The following is a 24,738-nucleotide window of genomic DNA, read 5'->3' as shown; positions in this document are numbered from 1 at the left end:
TGAGAAAACCAAATAATTTATTTCAACCACAACCAGATAAACTAGCTCTTCTCAGTGTGTGAATTTGACACAAACCAGTCACCAACTGCAACGTGCCGAACAAAAACGAAAGAAATCTTTCCCGGGAGAAATTCGCCGGATCTCCCGGTTTTCGCAGTTAAGAACAGAACGCACACACCAACTGGCCAGCCGCGCAGCAAATAACAGTAGTAATAAATATAGCAGATAAGCTCCCTTTGTAAAAAAAAGAAGAAAAAAACCACATGTAAATTCAGTAGAAAAAACAACCGCACAAACATTTTGCTAAAAAAACTCTAAAACGGCACCCGAGAGCGAACCGACAACCGCCTGAAATCCGCATCAACGACATTCCCACACCTTCACTGACTGATCCACACTCCCCGTTATAACGTACGGATTCGATCTATGAAAATCTGCAAGAAAAGAAAAAAACACCACCAATTAAGCGGAAACCAATTAAATCAAAATCAAACAATCCGAAAATACATTCTGTCATAATTCTGTCTTATTAAACAATGTATTAAAAATGTATTTACGCTTACGCAAGTTTTCAACTTATCAAAAAAGAATAATCAAAGTGAAAGTTCCAACTGAACACCATCGTTTTTGTGATACTAAAAATTACAGGAGAATTATGCAGTGCCTTGTTCAAGATTTTTAATTGTTTTCTAACTGCGCAGATTCTATTTCTTTACATCATAAAAACTAACAAAATACAGAATTAAAAATTGCGGTTTGAAACGCATGTTTTCAAAGTACAACAGTTTCGAAAAATAGCGAAATAATACAATTTTACGGTGAGGTAACGGCAATAAACAGTTAAATACAAGATACGCATCGTATGCCGAAATAAAGCGAGCAGTCACGTAAAACGGAACAAGGCAATCCGTATTACTTACCAACAGTAGTGCAAAAGTGATCATGAGCATCCAGCGTTTTATGGCAACGTTTGTTTTTAATATCCCAGATTCTGATGCTTTTATCATCCGACGCACTGACAATGTACTTCCCGTACGGATGGAATACCACGCCGCGCACCCAGTTATCGTGGCCGCTCTGTCGAACACAAACAAAAAAACCGTGTCACTCAATTAAACAGCACATCCACATCAAAGATATTCAACAGAAATCACAAAGCGATAGGGGAAAAGGTCACTACGAAACCCTTCGACGCACGCCCCAAATCATAAAAAAAACTTCGCATCATTAAATATAAATTGTAACAACATCCCAAACATTTTTGACCAGTACGGATCTTACGAAAGCAACAGAACCTACGGAATTCAATTATTTTATGCCTTTTCACTACGAAACTCCGTTGTGTATACCAAACACTTTGCAACATACATACTGTACTTCGAAGTACAGCATTTCCACAGATAATAATTACTTTATACTCGTACATAAAATATCAGTCAAAATGTCAAATACTGTAACGTAACTCGGCAGTATTAGTGATTACTAAATAAACCGTCACTCATCAGACAGCACCAACTAAACCGTGATACATACATGAGTTCAGTTGCGCCGACAGGCCCGATCGCTGCCCACTGCCCGCTAGACTGACCAACAGGCTCGGTCAGCCACTGCTGTGTATATACATAACTACTGCTTCAAACAACGCTTGCTAATTTTTCAAGCAATTTGAATGCCCCTTTTTTTAATGTGTATATTTTCGTCTTACCAGAACAAATAAACACGTCCCCGCGCCGACATCCCATAACCTTAACATTTTATCACGTCCACCGGATAGGAGGAAAGGACCCGTTCTGCTCGCTTTATTCTGCCAACCAGAAACAATTAAACACTTCAGTTTATAACTGGCACTAATCGCCCTCTGATGATCATATATTACAATGATCCACTGCGAAGAAACATTTTACAAATAAAAAGGCACATAGAAATAAGAATTACCACCAATAAAAATCGGATGCTCTGCGAAAATATACAGACAAAACACTGTCTCTCAAAACAAAACAAATATTTTAGTATTTAATTTAAAAAATATTGGCAAATCATGAGAATTTTCAGAAATCACCTATACGATCACCGCGAATCATTATAAATTAAACAATCAATTCGGATACGCACAAGCTGCATATATGCTACGGGAAACAATTTAAACAATTTTAAAGCGATACAACCATCGCAGCCGAATAAAACAAACCAATCCGGAACAGAAAGAAAACCAACTTTAAAAAGCAACTACTATATCCAACTTACATCTGCTCCGGCCGCTTCCAGAATATGGGCCGATGAGGAGAGCGGCGCCCAGGCCAGACACTCCACCACGTGCTCGTGTCCGTGGAATTCCACTTTACACTCCCCGCGTCTCCACCATAAACACCCGCACCGTCTACACAAAACGCAGGTACGTTACTTAATAGAATACGTCTGTTCTCTGCCACCGCCGAGACTGCGAACAAAACTCCCTCAGAATAATTCAGAAATAATTCATTTTACTCCGAAATCAGTTTTTTATTTTATTCAGAAGCATTTCATTTTTCTAGAATTATGAGTTTCGTAGTTTCTAAAAAATTAATACGTTAACAGTTTGTTTGTTAGGAGTTTCGTAGTTTTTAAAACAAATTCCGTTTTTTTCGCTACATGTTAGTATCATGTCACTAAACTAAACATCAATCTGCACGATGCGATGCAGAAGCCGTACTCTCGAAGACAAGCCTCACCATTTAACCACAACGTTGCCTCGCAATTCAGACCAATAATTTTCTGGGCAGAACTTACCATTATAATAATACCACATAATTCAAGAATTCATACTTGTAAAGAAAAGAAGAAAGCACTCACAGAAAAAAAAGTACGAAACAATTTTATACTTAGTGCTGCAACAACGTTTCAAGTTATCGGCGACGCGGAAAGAAGATTGGCAACAATACCACTGCCAGTCCACTACGATACCTCAACATTTATTTCGATTCTTCAACATGCATAGCATTCACCGTATCTCGTGCGTAGTTACACAACACGGCCCGCCGCCCAAATAGCAAAATGTTTCCAACAGAATGCCCCTAAAAATTATTGAACGAAAATTCCCGTTTCTCAGTCTTAAAAAAACATTTTTCGAAAACTGCGATGGCTTTCGCCAGATATTCGTATTGAATTGTTTCAAAGTCCGATGGGTAACATAAATGACACCGAGCTCTCAATATACTGCCACTACACTACGACTAAACGACATCACATTCGTCTCTTTAACAAGTACAACCTGAATCCCATCTCGGCCGTTACACAACAAATCCCGCCGCCAAAAACGGAAATACCGGTATGTTTTAATTACTTACAAAAAATTTCTCTTCTACAAAATATTTCTGGAAAAATCCGATATTTTTCCGCTAGAGACTGTTTACTAGTACTAAAACCGGTTTTAAACCATACGATGAGCTGTACCATTGTACGACATTGCCGGTACACTACGATATCTCGACGTTTATTTCGGCTTTTTATCCAGCACAAACGTTTCATCGTATCACCACCGTCGCTACCCAACCCATCCTTGCCCATGCGGGAACCACTGTCCAGTGGTCCACGTACCTGATCGTTAGAACAGCTGGCCACCAGCTTCCCGTCCGTCGTCAGGGCGATCTTCCGCACCCAGTCGGCGTGGCCGGTGATGGTCTTAACGCAGTGCCCGCTGGCCACTTCCCACATTTTGATGGTCTTGTCGCGGGAGGACGACATCAGATGGTCGCCGGAGGGCATGAACACCACACAGCTGACGTTGTGGTCGTGGCCGTACAGCGTGCGGATGCAGGCGTACGTCGTCATGTCCCACAGCTTGATGCTCATATCCGCCGAGCACGATGCTACAATTCACACCAACCCGTCTAAGAACGTTCGAAATATTACGCCGTAAAGTGAAGTTTTTTGCAAAACAACGATTTTCATCATCTGTTCGCAGTCAGCACGTTTCCACTGAAGGAGGACACGACAAAAATCCACTTTACTGCGATGGACTATCAATCTCCAAATGTAGAAAACGTAGTACAAGGGTAGAAACTTTTGTTAGCTTCGAAAATCGGATCTGAACCACGAGTTCACAACTAGCACTCCAAACTCTTTGGATTTCTTTCAAAGTTTATAACAAAAAAGGAAAATTTAAAATTTTTTAAAATCACAGACTTATTAAATACTGGCTAAAATTATTTATTTCGGTTACAGCTGAACTGCATACAAACTAAAGCTAAGTAATTATCTTAAGGACGTGCCACAGTGGCACAGTCCCACAATTAAAAAAATTATTTAACCCTAATAATTCTAATTTGGTTGTTCTTATTTTATCTCACTTTCGCCGACAGTCATAAAGTCTCTAAAAGCCGGCATCACAAGGAGCCGAGGCAAATTTTAGACCGTATTAAAAAAATTTTGAAATCAGCTGCGGTGTAAAAAAATCCTTTAAACTTCAGATAAATTTGTTTTTAATTTATATATTTAGAACTAGCAGACAAATTTACTATAATAACTGGCAAATGCGGAACACGAATCCCGCATCGATATTTTATCAAGCATCCAAGACACTTTGCACGTTAACTGCCGAAAGAACCATCACGTCAAGAAAATTAATTCAACCACGTAATTAATTTTCAACCACGTTTCAATTAATAATTAACTTAATGTCTCTTCTGCAGCGCTTTCTGTGCAATTTAAAATGTTGAACAGCAGAGGAAACTCCCCAGTACACACACTGCAGGTACCGGCACATACCGAGGCGGTCGCCCGTGGCGTCGAAGGAGATGTCCTGGACAGTGTCCGTATGGCCCTTGAGTGTCCGCTCATACTCACCCGACTCATAATCCCATATCTGCAACGCAGTTACACAGCCCGTCATAACAAATAAATTACACTGGACACACTGCTGATTTATTATTGCAGCAGACACACTCTTCGCTGCGCTCTCAGCGCCCGCGAAGTTGTTTATCCTCATCAAATACACATACTACACGGCCATAACAACTTTCCACTGCCACATTCATGCGTATATATACACACATACAGAAACTTAAAGATGGGCCAATGCCTTAAATCAACATTAATGCCAACCGGATTTTCTCCAGCCATTTATCACAAAAGCCGCAGCGATGGATTAATCAAATAAGGAAACCTAGTATCGAGTTTAGGTTACTTAGCCGAGATCAATCATGATAGAACCACGATTTACGCGAGGAAAAAATCAGAAATCGCTGATTATAAAAAAAAACAGACGGCACCATTTCAATGCAGATTATAAACATTTAAAAAATATAGTTAAATTCTGATTCGGAAATTTTTTGACGCAATTAAAACGGCTAATTCTTCGACGATCATTTCCTTCTATAAACGCACCATAATAAAGCCATGAAATGTAGGTCGAGCATCCTGACAACAAAATTCTATTAAAAGATATTACCAAAAATATTCCCACTACATTACTACTGCTAAAAACTTTGTTACAAAATATTATTATAAACAGTATATTAAAAAGATTATTCCTACTAAAATATTATTATAACTAAAAAATACTGCCAGTCGAAATATTACAAAAAAAAAGTTAATATATTTAAATTCTAGTTTTCGCAGAAGTTTTTCAAAGATACGAGCAATCCATGCCAGTTTCAAAGATTCCCCTCACGGGCAATTTAGGCACTGCACTACAATGTCAGCATACCGTTCAATATTAATAACGCACGGCTGTATATCATAGATTTTTTCTGTCCCTGATAATTCTGAATATTTTGTACTGATAAAGTTACAACGCAGCGCAGACATATGAGTGATTACCTTAATCGTGGCATCCTCGGAGGCCGAGGCCAGGATACTGTATTTGGGATGGAAGATCACCCGCAGTACGGAAGCCCGGTGTCCGGTAAGGCAGTGCAGTTCGGGGCCGCGCGGCACCCAGTCCTCGGGTTTGCGCTGCTCCCGCGTGGGAGCACCGTGCCGCACTTCCCGCTCTAACTCCTGCAGTTTACTCTCCAGCTCCATGTTCTGCAATAATAACATGACAAATCATACAACCGTGATGCCACACAACCATTATCAACGCGTGATTCAGCGTTTTTCGGTGATTCATTGTTGAAATTATCGATAAGCCGATAACTGACAAAAGTCAGACTCAGTTAGCGTCAGATTCCTGTACATTTCCATCTGATCCACAATCAACTGTGGAATTTTACATTAAAATGTTCCTTACGAATTTACTGCCGAATACTGGCATCAGTTCATCTGCCTATTTTCTTCTATGCATACAAATTCAGTCGAATTTCGTTTTAATCGAAGCCGATCACAAACAGACCAATAACATCTGCCATTTGTAAATTTAGAGACAGAAAGTTTCATAAAGTAATCACCGAAAAAAATAAATTTGCTAATCAACAAAATCAGACGAAGATAAAACCAATAAGAAAAAATTTGCTAATCAATAAAATCCTTATTCTTAGAAGGGAAATCATCACGATATATAAAATAAATTTTCTGTGTGGGAAGAAAAAATTCCAATGGTTTAAAATAAAATGGGAACATTATGTTTCAAAAACCAAATATGAAAACCAAATGTTAATGCAATATGCAAAGAAAATCATAATCCATGGGAGTCAAACGAATGGTTTCATTAAAGTTTCTGGAGCGAACCTTCTTCTGCAGCCTGACGATGGAGGTCCATTTCTTCTCGAGTAGTCCATTATACTTATGATCGCTCTCACTATCACCCTGCAACAGCGAAACAAACATCCTTAGCCGGCGCGACGACGTGTCAATCTGTTCTCCTCCCGTCCCGCGCGCTGCTCTGTCTCTCCCTCTTCTCCCGCTTCTCCTCATCATCCGGGCAAGAGGCCGAGCCAGAACGGACGCTATGCTAATTCGCCTCTTCCGCTTACCAGATCAGTGGCCCGGCGAAAGGCCTCCAGAGCTTCTTGATAACCGCAGCTGTTCAGATAGTCGGCGATGGCGTGATGTCTAACGACAACAACACGGATATATAAGTCTATAAGGCAGTCACATATAAGGGGATTACGACCCATCTACCACGGGGAGAACAAATTCATCAAAAGGGAATCATCATGCTATCATCCAATTCCCAGCCCCGCGTGTCGGCCAACATACAAGCATCGCGCCCGGCGACATATGGCGACACTGGGGATAATAATGTATTTATGCGCAAAACGGCTTATTATGTTTTCATTTCGCTGAATCTCGTGTAAAGATTCATTGTGCGTTTTGCCGCATATAAAAAGGAAATTATTAGCGGAGCGGAACTGCAAACTATACAGTTTTTGCAGTGAACATTTAGTGATTATTCAATAAATTCGAAAAATCAGAACGCTATATTGTTTCGCTGGTTCTCATTTATAATAAACAGACGAAAGTTATCAACATGAAAAAAAGAAAAAACAAATAAAAAAAGAATAATAAAGGAGAAAAACTTAATACTCCTCGCCTGCTAAAATGTGAAATTATTTGGTTGAGTAAGGTATTCGTAAAGACTAAAGAGTAATTGTAATGCCGCCGGACGACCGAAGCCTTTACACTACGTTTCACTAGCATCCGTGTTATAGCGCTGATTGACGGGGTAGCACAAATAAGATTACCCATAAACTGCTTTTGTGGAATTCTGTATTCCTGTGCTGGAAATCTTTGGAATAAATACATGACGCTTTTGCGTCAACAAATTCTCAAAAATTCTTTCATTTACTTGGAAATTTTTAAAACAAAAAAAAAACTGAGAGAAGTCGATATCGGGAAATTATTCCACAAAACAAACGGCCATAACAAAATAACTATTCCATAAAAAACAGCAACACAGGTTCCAACCAAAACCTACATTTTCAAATGGTATAAAATATTGTAAAATAAGGAAATCCTAATTATTGATTCTATATTAAATTTAAATCCTGAAAAAGCTTCCTCTGACGTAACCAACAAAAACGGCCTGAATTATTTTATGTAAAATCCGGGAAAAAATGGGATCTTTCTCCGAGATCATTTTAAGATTATCCGTTTGTTTAAGCAAGCGGTAACTAAAAACACTAAAACTTACTTGTTAGACAAACCAAAATTATTAAAGATAATTTATAATTTTTGAAATTCAGCAAAAGAGACTTTCCAAAACACAGCATCACGAAAATAGTATTTTCAGAAACGTCCACTGGCAACCATATCATCTGTGCATTTGCAGAAAATACTATTCAAAACTGAAATTTTTATTGGTAGCAACAAAGAAGCGTTTGCCGTGACAAATTCGGTAAGTTATGCTGACGCCAGAAGGCAATAAATATTTCTGTAAAATCATAAAACGCTCAAGGACCCAGACAGTGCCGTTCAAAGACTACAACTGCGCACGCTAATTTCCCATCAGTTTCAAAAGCCTCTTTGAAATCTGTTACCATATCGTAAACAAAAATTTTCATCAATAACTAAAATTCCAAAAAGAGGCAAAATTATTCAGGGTGGAGATTTTAGCAAACAGAAAACTGGGAAACCAAAATAAAATTGCGTGAATGTCGTTAGCGCATGTGCACGTGTCACTGTTTGCGAGTACACTGATCAAACGTCAACCGGAAACAGGGAAATAAATAGCTGCGATTCATTTACCATCAAAATAAAAAAGATAAATCTGGAGAACTCCTTCAACGATTGATCACAGCTCACAACGCGAAAAATCCGTACCCCCTGCCCCTTTTAAAAATGTATTCAAGTCCCGAAAATCTCGGGGAACAACTTACAGTTCATCTCTCTGCTTTTGAGCAAGCATGATTCCAACCCATCAAAGATGCCACACACACGCCAGGCAAAATCAGCATCGGTGTGTACGCGATGCAGTGTCATGCAGTATGAGCAGCCTGCAGCTCCCCATAAATTCTCCTTGGGAACAAACAACAAGGATAGGATATCCGATACAATGGCGGTAAGGACAATAAAGGGTGATGGGAATCCGATAAGGAAATCAACTCGTATCAAGGATCAAGTGGGGCACGCTCGGTGTGCTGCCAAATGCGCTTGTTCCATGTCTCTGTCGCTGCCTCTCTCTCGCTCGCTCGCATCCGTCTGCGACTCTGCGGTAGCGTCAAGGCCACCGGAGCCCGTGGCGGGCTGGGGGCCCATGGCACTTCACAGGCTAGGCAAGCCTGCAAGGAGATTCGCGGCACCCTTGCCTCGCTACGCCGCTGCTCTTTGTCACAGCAAAACATGTCAACATCCAGTATGTATTTGGGGAATTGGAAGTAAAATGTTGTGCAGCATTAAAAAATTTCATATTCATTATCATGACGCCTAACTTTTAATAAGAATGAAACTAATAACGCTGTACCAATGACATAAATCGCCATAAAAGAAATTCGATAGAACATATCGAGTGTGGTGCGGTTAAAATATCAACGTGCTGTTCACATAATATAAAATGTGCAAGGACAGCTTGGATATCTACGACTATTTAAGAAACTTATGGGCCTTAATGTACGCATATAAATAAACTTACAAAATATTACTTATAAGACTTAATATTTCCAAAATATTTTTGTAAATCTAAATATTTCTGTTAGTTAGTTCACTTATAAAACGTGCAAGTGCAGCCTGGATGGTTATAATACAACAAATTTAACTTTACGGAATGTACCATGATATATAAATATACATAGATAAATTTACAAAATATTACACGTTTTAATGCACGCACACAGGTCAAGCACAAACACAACGTGCGATCTTCTACCTGATTCAAACAAAATTTTGTAAATTACGACATTAAGCTCCAGGTCAGAAAATGAAATGCCAATGATTATTTACCTAAATAAATACATAACAATTATATGCGTGTATACGCAGCTAAGAGGCCTTATATTGTAATATCATCGCACCAGCCGGCGAGACACGATTGCCCGGCTGCATGGCGTGTTATTTCAATGGTTTTGCTGTTGTTTTTATATGCATTTTGCCGGTAACCGCCTGGTTCCACAATCGGGATGATGTCCAGGTAAAAGAATGCTGTGGCATCTTACCAGTGTTCCGGTTATTTCGCTCGATATAATGGCCTCATTCCCCAATCGATAAATGTAAAGGTAAAGGTCACTCGTACAATACTTTCCCGGTGAAACTATTCGAAACATAAACTGCACGGTGCCGACGTAGACGCAAACTGCAGAACCGGAATTTACTTGGCCTCGGCAGACACTGGCAGCATTGTCACGTGAATGAATTACGGATGCGCCTGCGACTGCCCCACTTTCACAACGGCTGTCCGCTCCTGCTTGCCAGATCCTGTTTGCTAGACATTTCAAGCCAGTGACCGCCTATATAAAAGCAGTGTTATGCTGCATATGGATGGAATTTTGTTGCAGTTACAGTTAATTTTTGCAGCTAACTTCGCCAGTGTGACCTTTCGTTGCCAGTTTCATTCGGCAAGTGGTTACCATCCACCGTTTCTCAAAATGAAGTTTTTCATGGTTTTGGCTTTATTTCTCGTTACAATCGGTAAGTCCATATAATTCTTAATCCACCCTTTATTTCTTCTTAAATGATAATTCGTTATGGCTTTTTAAATTTATTAAGCAAACTAAAATGACCTATATGTAGATTACCCGGTAGTTCAATTAGCGTGTGTTTCTACTGAACATGGAAATCAGCTTTAAATACAGCATTGGACGAGACTTTAGTTACTGTTTTTGTTATGGAAATATGAAGTACTGTACAACGCTAGGCTTTATAATAATTGCTGTTACGAAGCGATTCTGAAGAAATGCCTTTTTTTATCGTAGTATGCGGAAGCGTGTCAGCGGCTTCACTAAGGTCGAAGGGACGTAACATGGGGCGGCAAGGGCGTCAGCTGGGTGTCGGCGCCGGACTGGGTTACGGTGGACAACTGGCCGGTCTGCAGAGTCAACTCCAAGGAATTTGTAAGTGTAAACTCCTGGTACACTTGGGAAACCTTAATTCGCCGTTAAAATGTTAACAAAAAATTTAAATGCCATTTCTTGATAAAATTTTAGCTGTATTACTACAATTTTGGTTAAATGAACGGCCACGGTACTATTTTAATAGTATTTTTTAATATATTTTAATTTTTCAATAATATGATGAGCGTTGTATTTTCTCATGAATCGGTTTCTGTATAACAATTCCCGAATTTTAACAAAACTGAAAAGTCATATCGCTTGCATTTTTGACAGCATCCGGATATGGTTACGGCTATAATAACGCTGTGGGATTGGGCGGCATCGGTCAGAACACCGGATACGGATTGGCCATGCCCTTTGGGCTCATGGGATAAAACCGCATCCGTTTTGCAGATTGTCTATCATGGTTTACTATGTCAAGTGTCATTTCTGGCTAGCTGGCTAAACAGTTTATTTGTTTGTACTGTACTTCTACTGTTGATCGGCGAGTTGTACCGTTGCGGCTGGCTTCCGCTGCACTATATATGTGTTGGTATGCCACAAAAGATTGAAAATAAATTTCACTATAATTTTTGCTATGAATCCAGTATTTTTTTGACGTACCTTATTCAATTAGTTATAAAATCCTATACTATATGTATAATGCTAAAAAAGTAAGACAAGCTAAAAATTAATGCTAAACTGAATAAATAAGAAATTGCGAAATTAAAAATGTCAAAATTTAAATATCATAATCTATGAATGACAGACTATACTACATAAGCTACAGACTACTGTATACTACGAGTACAGTACTACATTTTTTGCGGTCCATAATGCCTCCGAAACTGCACTGGATCGAAATGTTTTTACTACTCCAGTAACTCCAGCTTGACCATTTTACGTAAAGGATTTTTACGTTAACAAATACAACCCATTCGAAACACGTTCCAAAATTAATATGAACCAGTGGCGAGGAAGACGTTAAAAATTTGACTTAACTGCCGTGTTTTGTCAGATCGCTAATTTCATTCATTCTCTCTTTTTGTGAAAAAAGGTAATTCTCACTGGGGTTTACATCAGTTAAAGATATGTATGTCGCAAATCAGGCTGTTGAGAATATTACACGCCGTGTAGCCTGCATCAAGCCTGTATACTACTTTTCATCGGCAAATGTGGAATAGCGTTGATTCACATAAATTATGGAGGTGTACCAATATTCGTATTATAACGGAAGGCTGATGATGAGCCTCCGTTTACAGTGGATTGGCTACACGCCGCGCCACGACGCACAATAACCGAAAGTGGTGGTCAAAGATGCAGACGTTACACAGTTAGGGAATTACAGGAATCAGGAAGACGAAAGGTCATTCCGAACGAACGATCGAACGAACGAAAGAAGAAAGCTTTCTCATGAAAGTTTATTAGCAACTGAAGAAGTGCGGGTGGCTGCGAAGCAGCACCGTGCCCGACTGATTTCCGTAAACACATTCTCATCTCCAAAGAAGCTAGAAATTCCACAGGCTACCGATCACATTATCGGCTTTATCACCGACCAATCAAATAAAACATAATTATTTGAATCTAATAACACTCTTGCTATAGTATACTGTAGAGGAATCAGATGTTACAATGGTCAGTAGATGGTTTACCTTCTTACACGCTGACACACAATGATATTAATTCTTAAAAGCAAACTTGAACGAACTTAGAGAAATACATAGATTCTTCACAGCTTGCGTTAGGATAATATTTTGATTTAAATTCACTGGTATGGATATTCCTATGCATACGGTGATGCATATTGTAAGACGCGACAGGAGCGACAGCAACCGTCGTAAAACCAACAAAGAGGTTCTTATCGCTCCTTGTTAATTCTTAATGCTATCTAGAGAAAAACTTTCACTGCTAACAGTTGTTTCCCGGTATCTCTGGCAGATCTGGCAGCTTGATGGCGCTGCACCAGGTAAACTAATGCAAAAAAAAAACAATGTAACGGAGGGACGCTCTGCCCTCCTGAGTAGCTATTCGCTGTTTCTGGGGATTTCCACCCCGCACATTGCTGCGCTGTTTTGACGGATCTGCAGCACAGTTGCACTGGCTGCAGAATCCTTCCTGGTTAGTCTGGTGTTTGCTGCGCCACGGTGCGCATTAGATTCGGCAATAAAGCCTCATCCGGGTTCACCGCTGTTTCGCTGTCGAGGATACGCGTGGCGCCCATACGGCCCCGCGTTATAACAAAAACCACGGGCGACGCATGCCTCAGCTGGGCGAAGCAGAAGCCGGGCCACCATTCGTTGGTGTGCGTGAAGATGTTGGTGAAGATGGTGGCACCGATGAAGGGCGCAATGGACATCAGCTTCCCGATTTCATCGCGGTCCACCAGACTGATCGCCACCGGCTTGATGGAGACGAATCCCAGATAAATTTTTCAAGTATTAAATATTAATTCGTATCATATTATATGATTCATATAATAAGTACTATAAGGCGTAACCTTTGCGTAATCTTGACCTTTGCGTAATCGTACTTCAAACATCCAACAGCAGCTGCATTGTAGATAGACCCACTATTCGTTGCTAATCCATAGAACAGCAGATGCAGCAAGTACTGCCGACAAGGTCGCAGTGGTTCCGGTTATGGTTTCGGAAGTTGTCAGGTACCGACGCAGGGCATGATGATGCCTTTGACGGCACCGTAAATAGCGCTGTACAGCGCAAAGTGCTGCTGCGTCAAGTTGAACGGGTGAAATTCGAAATACAGAGTACAGCTGGGTGGTTGACATGTCATGCCAGCCTAAATGTTAATCCTAAGTATTAATGTCCACAGACTCCACACTGCATGCGTGTACCAATAAAAAATTACAAAGGTCATGGCTAGTTACCAATGACATCCATGACCGCAATGATGGTTTGTCATCCGATGATCAACAGGAGAAACACCCGAGTGTAACCCGGCACACAGACTCGGCCATTGATCACGAACAATATCATACAGCTATTCAGCACGCTTCCGAGCGCGACGGTTAGCACATGTAAACACGAGGTCCTACTTCCGACGGCAGTAGCAGAAAGACGCAGGAAGTTTCCTACAATTACGACAATTTACGACAGTCACTAATTTCCTCTTCCAGAATGTTGTCTCATCTCCTAAGTTAGGTTGCAACAGTACGCATCAGTGCACGCTCTGCGCAAGCATACACGGAACGCTTCATCCCGCGTATGCCTCGTATTTGTGTAATATTATACCCATGCTAAATCGTAAAGTTGCACATTGCAGTCATTAAATTGTAAAATTGCAGATACCATATTACACATTGTCACTGGTGCGAATGAATAGTCACTTTTACAAAAAGACGCACCGCGAGGGATTCCGCAGTCTGCGGGTTCGAAAACTGTCAGTTTTTGTGCCTAGTAAGAGCGGAAACTCTGAGGTCAACATTCCGAAAACGATGAAAACGGTCTCGAACAATAATGATGACTGTGTAGTTCACAAGTTGTTTAACAAATTGAATACAGGCGCTTCTGTTTCCCAATGCGAGTACAAAATTCAAACTTTATTGATTACATTTTGTATGTATGTGTACTACTGTAAGCCAATCAACCTTAAGGCGGAGTGTGATTTTGGAGTACTCCGAAGCGCTGACAGCCATTTCCCATACATCATTCTGTAGCTAAACTGCTACTCTTTCATTGTTATTTTTTCCAAAAATTGCTACGGAGTACCCCGAAAAGCATACTTCGCCTTAACTAGACGTTTGGAGAAAGATATCGCGAAATAAAAATGTGAATGCATTATGCGACACTGGTGGCTGATATGCCCCAAATTTATGAGAATGGGATGAACCAGTAAAAAATCAGCAATATTAGATTGTTACCTAAAGCGCAAGCACTGAATGCTGGATAAACTGTGCTGGCTTTGAAGTTTGAAGTTTCTGCGAAATGGATTGCACCACATACCGGTAATATAGAATATTACATTTTTAGAGCAGTCGTACATATTGCACTTGTACTTCCAGCACATTTAATACCTCAAAATCGTCATCATGTTTTGCCGACAAGCCTCGTCGTTCCGTACCGTGACCGAATTGTTGCAATAGAAAGATTATCGACATGTGTTACAGGATTGAAGAAGCACCTGTTCTCCCAGGTGGTCCTTCAATTATGTACTACAAGATGACACGCATCAAGTTTTCCGAAGGCTTGATCTTAGCTGCTGACATAGTGACAGAAGCTGTCTGTACGCAGCAACGTGCGGTGTTTATAGCGGAAAGCAAATGGCCGGATAAGAACTACATACTGGACGAAACATCCAATATAGACGGATTCGAACCAACCGCACTGGTGTCAACCATATCCGAGAAGCCATTTTTCCCAGAAACGCTGGCATGTCGTGGCGGTGTTCCTGCTGCCAGGACTGCCGTTCAGTTTCATGATGAGAACAAAGTTGGTGCGCGTGAATTACACTTATGTCAAATATGTACGAGTATATTCGGAAGGGCTATGAGCCCCTAGGTATATCGAGACATTGGCGAAGATATGGCTCTCTATTCTTCAGTTATCCAAGTTTTTTCTACTACGCCGTACAATCTTTATCACGAACAATATGTGTACATATTATTATGATATGATCTAACGAGTTTGACTCTGAACTTACATTCTGCTTTACACGCAAAGTGTGCTTAAGCTTGGTTGTTGTGCGTAAACCGATCGTAACTGCCATTCGTCAAATCTGCTTTATGTTGGACTAGATATTTCGGCGTACTGACGCACAACCAGGAAGGTGTACGGTATAGCGTACAGTACGCTGCGGTCGGAAACTAATGCAGCCCGTGTTCCGGCCCGAAAACCAGGCTGTCCTCAGCGTGACTTAAACATTTTACAGATACGAGTATAATGCTGCCTTTCAATCAGTCAACTGCGTCTGCTTTATATCATAACCAGGTTAGTTCACCCCGGTGCTTAAACAGTGGACATTTAGCTGCGCACATCACTGACATCCAATCCTACCGGTACACATAGTTCGACGTTGCATACCATGTGAGCATCTCTGCGAAGTGCAAACCATGGGATTATTGATCAAATATTGTTCCTGTTTAAGTGCAGACAGCAGCAGCAGCCTGGTGGGGCAGTCCTGCCGCATATCGTATAGCGCTAGCCACTCTACCAAACTAAACCTGCGGTTTTCATCATGATTTTTCATTTTATCGCCACCGGAAGTTCGCCGCAGTGGATCTACTCTATTTATTTTGGAGTACAGCGCATAAACGCTGCATTTGCGATCTCTCTTTTACATCACAGCCCCGATGTCCGGATCCGATTGGCCGATTTGCCCCGTCCCCAGTAGGGTTGGTGTCCAATATCACGAAGACCACAGGGATGTCAGAAGCGTCTCGCCACACATACCAAAACCATCTTCACGCAGCCACCCCGACCTACCTCCGTCCTACCAGGAAATTCTCCCAGAAACACCGGTCCCCAGTTCGCCAATGCTCGACGACTCAATCCATGACCACGACGGATGGCCCGACACGGTACTGCGACCACTGCCGCCCTTGTACGATGATATCATCCACAACGAACGTCCTTTTGCCAGCCATCCTGAGGATGCGCGCGCATGGCAGGACATGAGAACGGTTTGCAGCGAAATGTTCAGCAAGGGTGCGACGTACTGGCGCCTCTGCCTGGTTGTGGGCAGCCTCACCGGCCTGTCCTTGATGCTCTTTTATTTATTGGAAGATGACCAAGAATGGAAGTTAACTGTCGGAAGTGTGATGTTCGCGGTATTTTACATGTTCTACCTGGTAGACGTGTTTGTGGGCAATTCTAATATGGCGTTCCTTACGAATGTTATCAGCGTAGCCGAACTGAACAAACACATGGAGCGTGTCCGAGCCGGTACGGCGAAAACACTTTCATAATCTACTCGTGGATAAGTTTAAAAAACTGCCGGTGATGTGTCTTTAAGCAGATCCTTTCAGTTTCAACATTGAAATTCTTTTCATTGTAACGTTAACGCCCTGACGGAATCGAGACAAATGATATTTTGCTAAGAGTTATTATGTATATAAATAAAGGTTAGGAGTTTTGGCATGTTTTACGGTTAGCATATATCCGTTACACAAACTACTTTCCAGCGACAACACTGAACTACTGAAAAACCGGATTTTTTCTAACAAGTCCATGAAAATTGATACGCAGCTTAAAAGCAGAATAACAGCGCGGTTTTCTTGCAGGTGTTCCTTCGATTGTGTGGCACATGAAATGCAATCAAAAAGTACAACGCACTCGGATAATGGGAGGAACAATCGAGACTTACACCGACGAGACCATCTGGAAAGGAACCAGGGCTTTTCGGTTCACGCACTGGGAGGATTTCTCCAGTGACCGGCAGCTGGACAACATTGGCGTCTACAAGATGACCCGCATCAAGTTTTTCAAGCGCTACGTCTTGGCGGATAGCTGGACGACATCGGCCTTCGAGCAGCAGCGAAAAGCATTCATCAAGGAGAACAAATGGCGGGACAAACACTACACTCTGGAGGAAGTCTTTGATATAGTCGGATCCAAGCCGGCCGTGCTGGTATCCACGACATCCGAGAAGCCCTTCTTTTTTCAGAGGTGCTGGTATGTGTTGGCGGCGCTGTTTTTCCTGGAGCTACCGTTCAGTTTCATGATGAGGATGCAGTCGACGCGGCTGCATTACACTTACGTCAAATACTTACGGTAGAGTGATGCATTATGTGCTGAAAAAGAATTTAATGACGCAGCGGGTGTCAGTATACGGCTACTGGCTTCTTTTGTCAAAGTGTCGCAACTGTAATAAAAATCCTTAATTTGAACAATCTTTGCATTCGTTATGTTGCAACAAGCTTGGTCGTTCTTGGAATTAGTGAATTACTCCATCAGGATATCTGCACATGCGGACACTAAACTCGAGTGCTGTAAAGCTTCATGCGGTATGAAATACAATTTTGTAGCAATTTATGGTTTGACTCTTCAAATATAGTTCGTCGTGGAAGCGAACTTTGATTAGTTTGTTCACGATACTGCAGTTATAAAAATCGTCAAACTCTCGCATATGATGCACATATTGTAAGAAATATCTTTTGTTTTCCTGTGAGACGAAGGACAGGTACGTGAAGCTGCAATACATCACCTGAAGTTGCTGCGTCTGTGAACTCTCAGTTGTCGATTTGAAGTTTTCTTGAAATCTTAGCGAATAAAAAGCAACAGCTATAAACAACGTGCCATTTTGAATTCTATGATTTTACTGAAAGTTGCGGTTTTTCAAAGTTTTATTTTGGACACGCGTGTTTTATGTTATGGGACGTCACAGACTCACAGCGATTAATTCGTCATCCTGCATTCATCACAGATAGTTTGGAAGGGATGAAGCCGACAGTAACCTGATTGGCTGACTTACTGTTACTAACAAGTTCAAGGTGTTTGAAAGGTCATCCACATTTGGCCTAAAGGATTTTCTGCAGATTCGAGCGCACAATGGCATCCGCGGTCGAATTTCTTACAAAGAATTCCGTGGCCAAACCAAAGCCTCCCCTTCCGGCCTTTCAGGCGGCTGCTATCGGGTACCGGTCAGATGAGCTATCAGAACACTGTTGCCGTCAGGGAGAAGTGTGATATTATTATTATTATTATTATTATTATAGCACTACAGTAGCCAAACTCCATTAAAGGAGACTTTAACCCTAAAGTGAAAACTTTTGGGTGTTTAGGCTATTGGAAAATTTTTTTGTTTAATTTTGAAAATTTTATACTTTTTTTGGTTGATTTTATGAGATAAAAGTTACCCACCTAGGAATCGAACCCAGGACATACAATCTTAAAGCCAGACGTACTACCACCAGGCTAGGCAATTAACATTAAATATTTGATTATTATTATAGCACTACAGTAGCCAAACTCCATTAAAGGAGACTAAAATGTGGCTGGGGTTTCTTCAGGACATCAACGGGGACCAGTTGTTGGTCGATTTTGACTCCAGCAAAGAAAAAGCCAGGTGGGTCGATGCTGCATGTGTTTATTTTTTGCCATGGTACAATCATTGGGGGGAATAACCAGCGCGAGAAACCTATTTATGCGGCACTCCGCGACGAAGACGACGGTCCCTTCCGGTTCCAGCCTGTTTTCTTAAGAGAAGCTATTGCGGCATGTGATCGATGTCATATGTATTACGTCGAAACAATTATCCCAAGCGGAGATCCGGGCAAGGCTCGCATCGAACTAGTGGATCATCACCAAATCCTCGGTCAGGAGGGGTTTACTGAGCCGCCTTTGCTATACCGCAACAGCGGGCTTTTATGTGCAAAATACTTTGTACCTTGCGCCATGGCTCACCAGGTTCTCAGTGAACCGGCCGACCGATCGCGGATTATTAAGCATTTCCGCGATGCTTTCGATCCGGCGGAGCAAGGAGGTTTTGCTCGCGAGGAAGTTTGTAGGTTTCGCTTGTGCATCGAAGCTACAGGTTGTGGGTTTGTGGTCATCAGCTCGGAAACAAAAAAAACTGTTTAGATTTATGCATGCTTTCCCCTAAGACGTGCGTGGCATATGTGAAGCCAATTAATCCACCGTCGGTCAAATGCGATCATATCGCCTTTGAATTCTCTATTTCAGTCCGACGTACAAAGTCTGTACCGTATATGCCGCCGAGCTGGCATATCTCAAATGCCGATGTACAAAGTTTTGTAACTGATTTAAGTGGGGTAAACTGGGTTGACCTTTTGAAATCTTCGAGTACCAACAACCGTGTAGAAACGTTCGAAAAAGTATTTGTCGAAATTGCTGAACGTTACTTTGTTTACAAAAGCAAAAAACTTCGCGGCCCTGTTCCCTATCCGATAAACATAAAAAAGTCAATTAATCGTAGAAATAAAGCTTTCAAAAATTATCGTGCTTTTATTACCAGTTCGGACGAAGCGCTGAAACGTCGCCTTAAACTGATATGGAAGAATTTGTCGAGAAAAGCTGAACGATTGATATGTAAGTTTGAACGTAGTCGCTTGAGTGACGCTGCTACAGCAAGTCGTAATAATCCTAAAAAGTTTTGGCGTTTTGTTAAGTCTACCAGTAACAAAATCGGTATCCCCCCGCTGAAGCTAAATGACGGAAGTTTTGTTTCTTCTGATTCCCAGAAAGCATCTACCTTAAATCATGTTTATTCTGAGTCTCAGGGACCATGCCAGAATCACTGTATAGGGTCAGGTCTAAATTTGCAGATAGAGAACAATGAGCCGGCCATAATAACAGAAAGCATGATTTATTACCATATTGCACGCTGTTTGTCCATATCTTCCAGTGGTCCTTTTAAAATCACTAACACCTTATTAAAATTAGCTGCTCCAGCAATTATCAAGCCGTTAAAAATTGTTTTCGAAGGCGCTCTAAATGAAGGTTGTTTCCCAACAAAATGGAAACAGTCTTTTATTGTCCCCATTCCGAAAAGCTCGAAAGACCATATGAATCCGAATAATTATCGCCCGATCTCCATGTTAAGCCCTTTATCAAAAATTTTTGAACGGTGCATTGACGAACATATTCGCGAATACCTCAAAAAACACCTTAAATTAACTGACCACCAGTTCGCTTATCGCGAGAAACGTTCGTGCGAACTGCAAAATTTTTGGTTAATTAAATCTGTTAGTGACTTTATCGAACGTGGTACCGATGTGCATGCCATTTTTCTTGATTGCTCCAAAGCATTTGACAAATGTGACCATGAAAAAATTCTGGAAGCATTGATCAAATTGGGAATCTGCAGTCAGGTAGTTCACATAATAGACGATTACCTACGAAACCGTATGCAGTGCGTTATGATAAACGGTAATGTTTCGGAATTTGTGAGAGTAACTAGTGGTGTCCCGCAGGGTTCTGTCTTAGGGCCATGTTTATTTATTTGCCTCCTAAATTTTCTTTCTTTTTTCCTTACCCACGGCAGCGAACTTCTAATTTTTGCTGATGATATCGCTGTTTATCGCCCAATAATAACAGAAAACGATAAAACTGCGCTACAGTTGGATGTCAGTAATGTGAAAAACTGGGCTGATGAGAATAAACTTTTCTTTAACGTTAGCAAATCCTTTCATGTCTGTTTTTCGAGGAAAAGGTCACTTACTAGTACGCATGAATATTTTCTTGATTGTACTGCAATAGAGCGTTGTGATAGTGTAAAGTATCTCGGTATCATCGTAGATCGCTCATTAAAATGGAAGGAAAATACTGACGCTGTCATTTCGAAATGCCGAAAAAGAATCCGATGGATAAATTTTTTATTTAAAAGAGTAGACTCTGCTGCACGCATCCAATTGTTTAAATCCTTAGTGCTACCAGTTTTTGACTATTGTTGTTCCGTTGTCCCCCCTTTTCACAAAACCAGCCGAGATAAGCTTGACCATTGCATGGAGCGATTCTTAAAAACCGTCCCTTTGGGTCACAGCGAGTTTGAAGATCAACTGAAAGAGTTAAACTGGGACTGTTTCGAAGTTCGCAGGGTGAAGAAATGTCTAACCCTCGCTTACAAATTAATATTTTGTCGCATCCCGCTCGGGGAGAGATTTTATCTTCCATATGAACACGATTCTGCTGGTTTTGTTTCTGTTGCAGGGAACACCCGGTCCGTACATCGACTCCTGAATCACCCATATCCAATTCGTCCAGCTCCGACAGTGCTTTGTGGAACCTCGGTAATGCCGACGCCAGAATCCTTTGTTCATGAAATCTGCGATTTATGGAATGAAATCGTCTTACCAAAAGACTCCTATTCTTCAGTCAACACCTTTAGGAATGCCCTCGACAGAGTCACATGGAGTAAACTGCAGTGGAGTAAACTGCAGCGGACCAAGAAAAACTGCGATACCGACCTGTTGTACTAAGTTTTAAATTGTATAATTTTACTGACAATGAACGGACTAATGACACCTGCATCCACTTTTCTATGTTTATTGTTTTGCCGGAATATGAGTATGTGCAACTAACACGTAAACGTGAAATGACCTTTAAGAAATGTTAAAACTCTTTATCTTTGATTATGTCGACTTTTGTTTTTTTTTCTCTCTCTTTTGTCTCGAGTGTCGAATGCTTTGAGGGGACCGTGTCCCGATGCATAAGACAATAAATTCAAATTCAAACCAGCGCGGATACAAGGGAGATGATCTTCACAAAGCTGGCGAGAGTGCTGGAGCGGCATTTAGCGAGCCGGGCGGATTTGATGCCGGTTTGTTTTGAGAAGGGATCCACCAGCGGAACCAGTCTCAGCACAACAGGTTGGTGTTGCCTGTTGGTTGCTATATATTGTCTGACGGGCTTAAATTAACGGAATTTTACGAAACGTGTTTTGGTTGCGTGCAGTTTGCTTATCTTGTAATAATTCGAATATGTTTTACAAGAAATTTTATCGGTTTTATAAGGAACGGCCTCGTATCCGTGGTACTTGAGGCCGGCAGTCGCTATAGATTCGAAAATCAAGAAAATCGCCGCTCGTGGAGCGAAGCAAAGCAGCATATTTTCTGCATACTTATAATTTTTCCAAGCAATGAGTGATCTGCTCGCATATAACAAAGGAATCATAATTTAGGCGATCAAATGGAACTACCATGCTCAGAATTCTTTTTATGTCATATGCCCCATTGGATCTTCAGCGAAATCTTTTCTTACATGGATCTGCATTCTCAAATGAAGCTCACGCGGTACGTTCTCACGTTATAAGGGTGGTCTATTCTGTTACTACTCCCAGTAAAGAAATAATCTGCAGTTTTCTTTCCCAGCACAGTAAAATTAAAGTCTGACAACACTGGCCAGCGTAATACTAGGTAATTGACGAGACCCGCGACATTATGTCAGTTTGCGTGACTTAATCCTGATCACCTGATTAATCCTTAATCCTGATCTACATCTACATTCTCATCAGTGCCGCTCTTTTCATTGTACAAATAGGCAAATGGTTCTGAAAGAGAGTGAATCTTTGCCCACATTTTAACCTATTCCGTTAACCATAATGCAGCGAACAGCGTGTATGATTTGTAATCTGTACATTACCAACTTATTAACTATCTGCCAATGTTATGGACAGAGTGTGCTTTTTATGGCACGAACTGCTGAGCAGTCCCGTAACAACCGAGCACATCCGCGTATGTTGGAACAGCCTGACTAGCGAAATCACTTCCGACAACTACAACTGCTACACACTGATAGCGCTGCTTACTCGCACTGTGAACTCGGCGACCAAAAGCCTGACGATAGTAACGACTTCGTTCTCCCAGATTCAGAAAAACCGGCATTTTTTGGTTTTTTTTCCTGGAGGCCATAAAATACGGCCTGGGGATTTGCGTGCCGCTGTTAGTATTGAAGGACTACATGCTAAGCAGTTATACCAAGGGCAATTTTTTCTATGAACATCCTATGACGAGAGATCCAGTAATGCTGGAGCGCATGTGTGAGAGCATCGTATTGCACAACTGGAACGTTAGCCAACTCTTCGGCCGTCCACTGGACGAAATCTTTGTACAGCAGGAATTTGTACGGTTGAGCGCGCTGCCACCTGGGGAAAAGAATCTAATGCTGCCGCTCGGTGGGGATCATACACTGGCCATTGATCAAATCCAGATCAAATCCAGATCACTGTGCCGCGCGTTGTCCTGTACCGGGACGAACACCGCACTCACCGGGTCAGCCGCATTATGTGGGCCGTCAACGAATACTTCCCGCCGGTGACGGATGCCATGCTTGCAAAGGTCAAGACCGTTCACGCCCGTTGGACGCGCGAGCTTGAATACCCGTCTGGGTGGGGCGTTGTTCGCAGATTTCTGGCAATGTAAGTTCTCACCGAAAAAGAAAGGCATTTATTTTACTGTGGCGAACAACTTGAAACATTATCTACTCCCAACCTGCACATTACACAGCACTCAAAATTCTGCTCGCATACTAAGCGTTCTGCTGTACGGGTCAGCACGGTTGCGCCCACGTCTTACATTTTCCGAAAAGCACTTGATTAAAAATGACAGTTTTACGCCGTTGTAATAGTTTACATTTTTTATCTTTTTAAACACTTTTTTATTATATGACAGAGTTACAAATAATTTCTCGAAAAGGGAATCCATTCACAAAACTGTGGACCTGTTGCTGAAACCCAAAGGTTGGGTGTTGTTGTTTTTTTCCTTTCTTCGCTTTCAAAATGAAATAAGCTTACTTGAGTATAAAATAAAAGATCAGCCTAATTTTCGGCTTGTTCTTTGGGAAACGTAGGTGATCGCTGCCCAGTTCCGTGAAATGAAAGTAATGGTAATCGATTTGTAAACGGATTCATACTGACATGAGCACTGTTTGTAGGTATAGTGGCTTTCATCCAGATGGAACGTTCCGATCGTGGTCGAGCGTTGATCTGAGACAAGTGGATCCCAGCGAACTGAGCAAAATGGCACTATATGGGATCAACGAAGTATTTATGGTTGACTAATAGTCATGCTGTGCCGCGCAATTGCTTCGCAGAACCAGCCTGCTGATTGTCGTTGTTTCCCAGTCGACGTCACCGGACAAATCAAGGATATTCAAAAGATGTGCTTTAAACTAGGGAAGTGCACCCACTAACAGGATTCTAAAACACCGAAGTAAGCCAGTCGCTGCTGTATGTTTGTTTTATACGTTCATGTCAGTCACGAAATCGGGCGCGGTTACATTGTCTCTATTGGTGGTATTTTTGATGTATCAGCCTTTGTTCTGGTATACTGTTATCAGGGAAAGTCCAAAATATTGTTTGTACATATTTCGAACCGACAGCAACATCGTTTTTGGTCATGCTATGCTGTCAGCACTAACAAAGTGGTCATTACTCGTTTCATTAGTTT

General features: G+C 41.4%; 2 protein-coding genes across 2 annotated transcripts; one reads left to right on the top strand and one right to left on the bottom strand.

Moving 5' to 3' along the window:
* On the bottom strand, window positions 1-9,041 carry LOC129596790 (lissencephaly-1 homolog). The gene is given in 11 exon segments (XM_055494139.1): window positions 1-434; window positions 921-1,077; window positions 1,706-1,804; window positions 2,245-2,346; window positions 2,348-2,377; window positions 3,574-3,845; window positions 4,744-4,840; window positions 5,797-6,003; window positions 6,646-6,723; window positions 6,891-6,969; window positions 8,736-9,041. Coding segments are annotated over 11 exon segments (1,224 nt in total). The 5' UTR covers window positions 8,765-9,041; the 3' UTR covers window positions 1-360.
* Window positions 9,042-16,028: 6,987 nt separating this feature from the next.
* On the top strand, window positions 16,029-17,609 carry LOC129596829 (uncharacterized). Its single transcript, XM_055494203.1, has 2 exons — window positions 16,029-16,777; window positions 17,116-17,609. Exons 1-2 carry the CDS (start codon window positions 16,186-16,188, stop codon window positions 17,607-17,609), a joined length of 1,086 nt encoding a protein of 361 aa, XP_055350178.1. The 5' UTR covers window positions 16,029-16,185.
* Window positions 17,610-24,738: the final 7,129 nt, after the last annotated feature.

Source organism: Paramacrobiotus metropolitanus, unplaced genomic scaffold (genome assembly GCF_019649055.1).
Source record: "Paramacrobiotus metropolitanus isolate TYO unplaced genomic scaffold, Prichtersi_v1.0 Parri_scaffold0000096, whole genome shotgun sequence".
NCBI classification, from domain to species: domain Eukaryota; kingdom Metazoa; phylum Tardigrada; class Eutardigrada; order Parachela; family Macrobiotidae; genus Paramacrobiotus; species Paramacrobiotus metropolitanus.
Note: the sequence above shows the minus strand (reverse complement) of the source record. Positions and strands in the feature narration are given on the sequence as shown.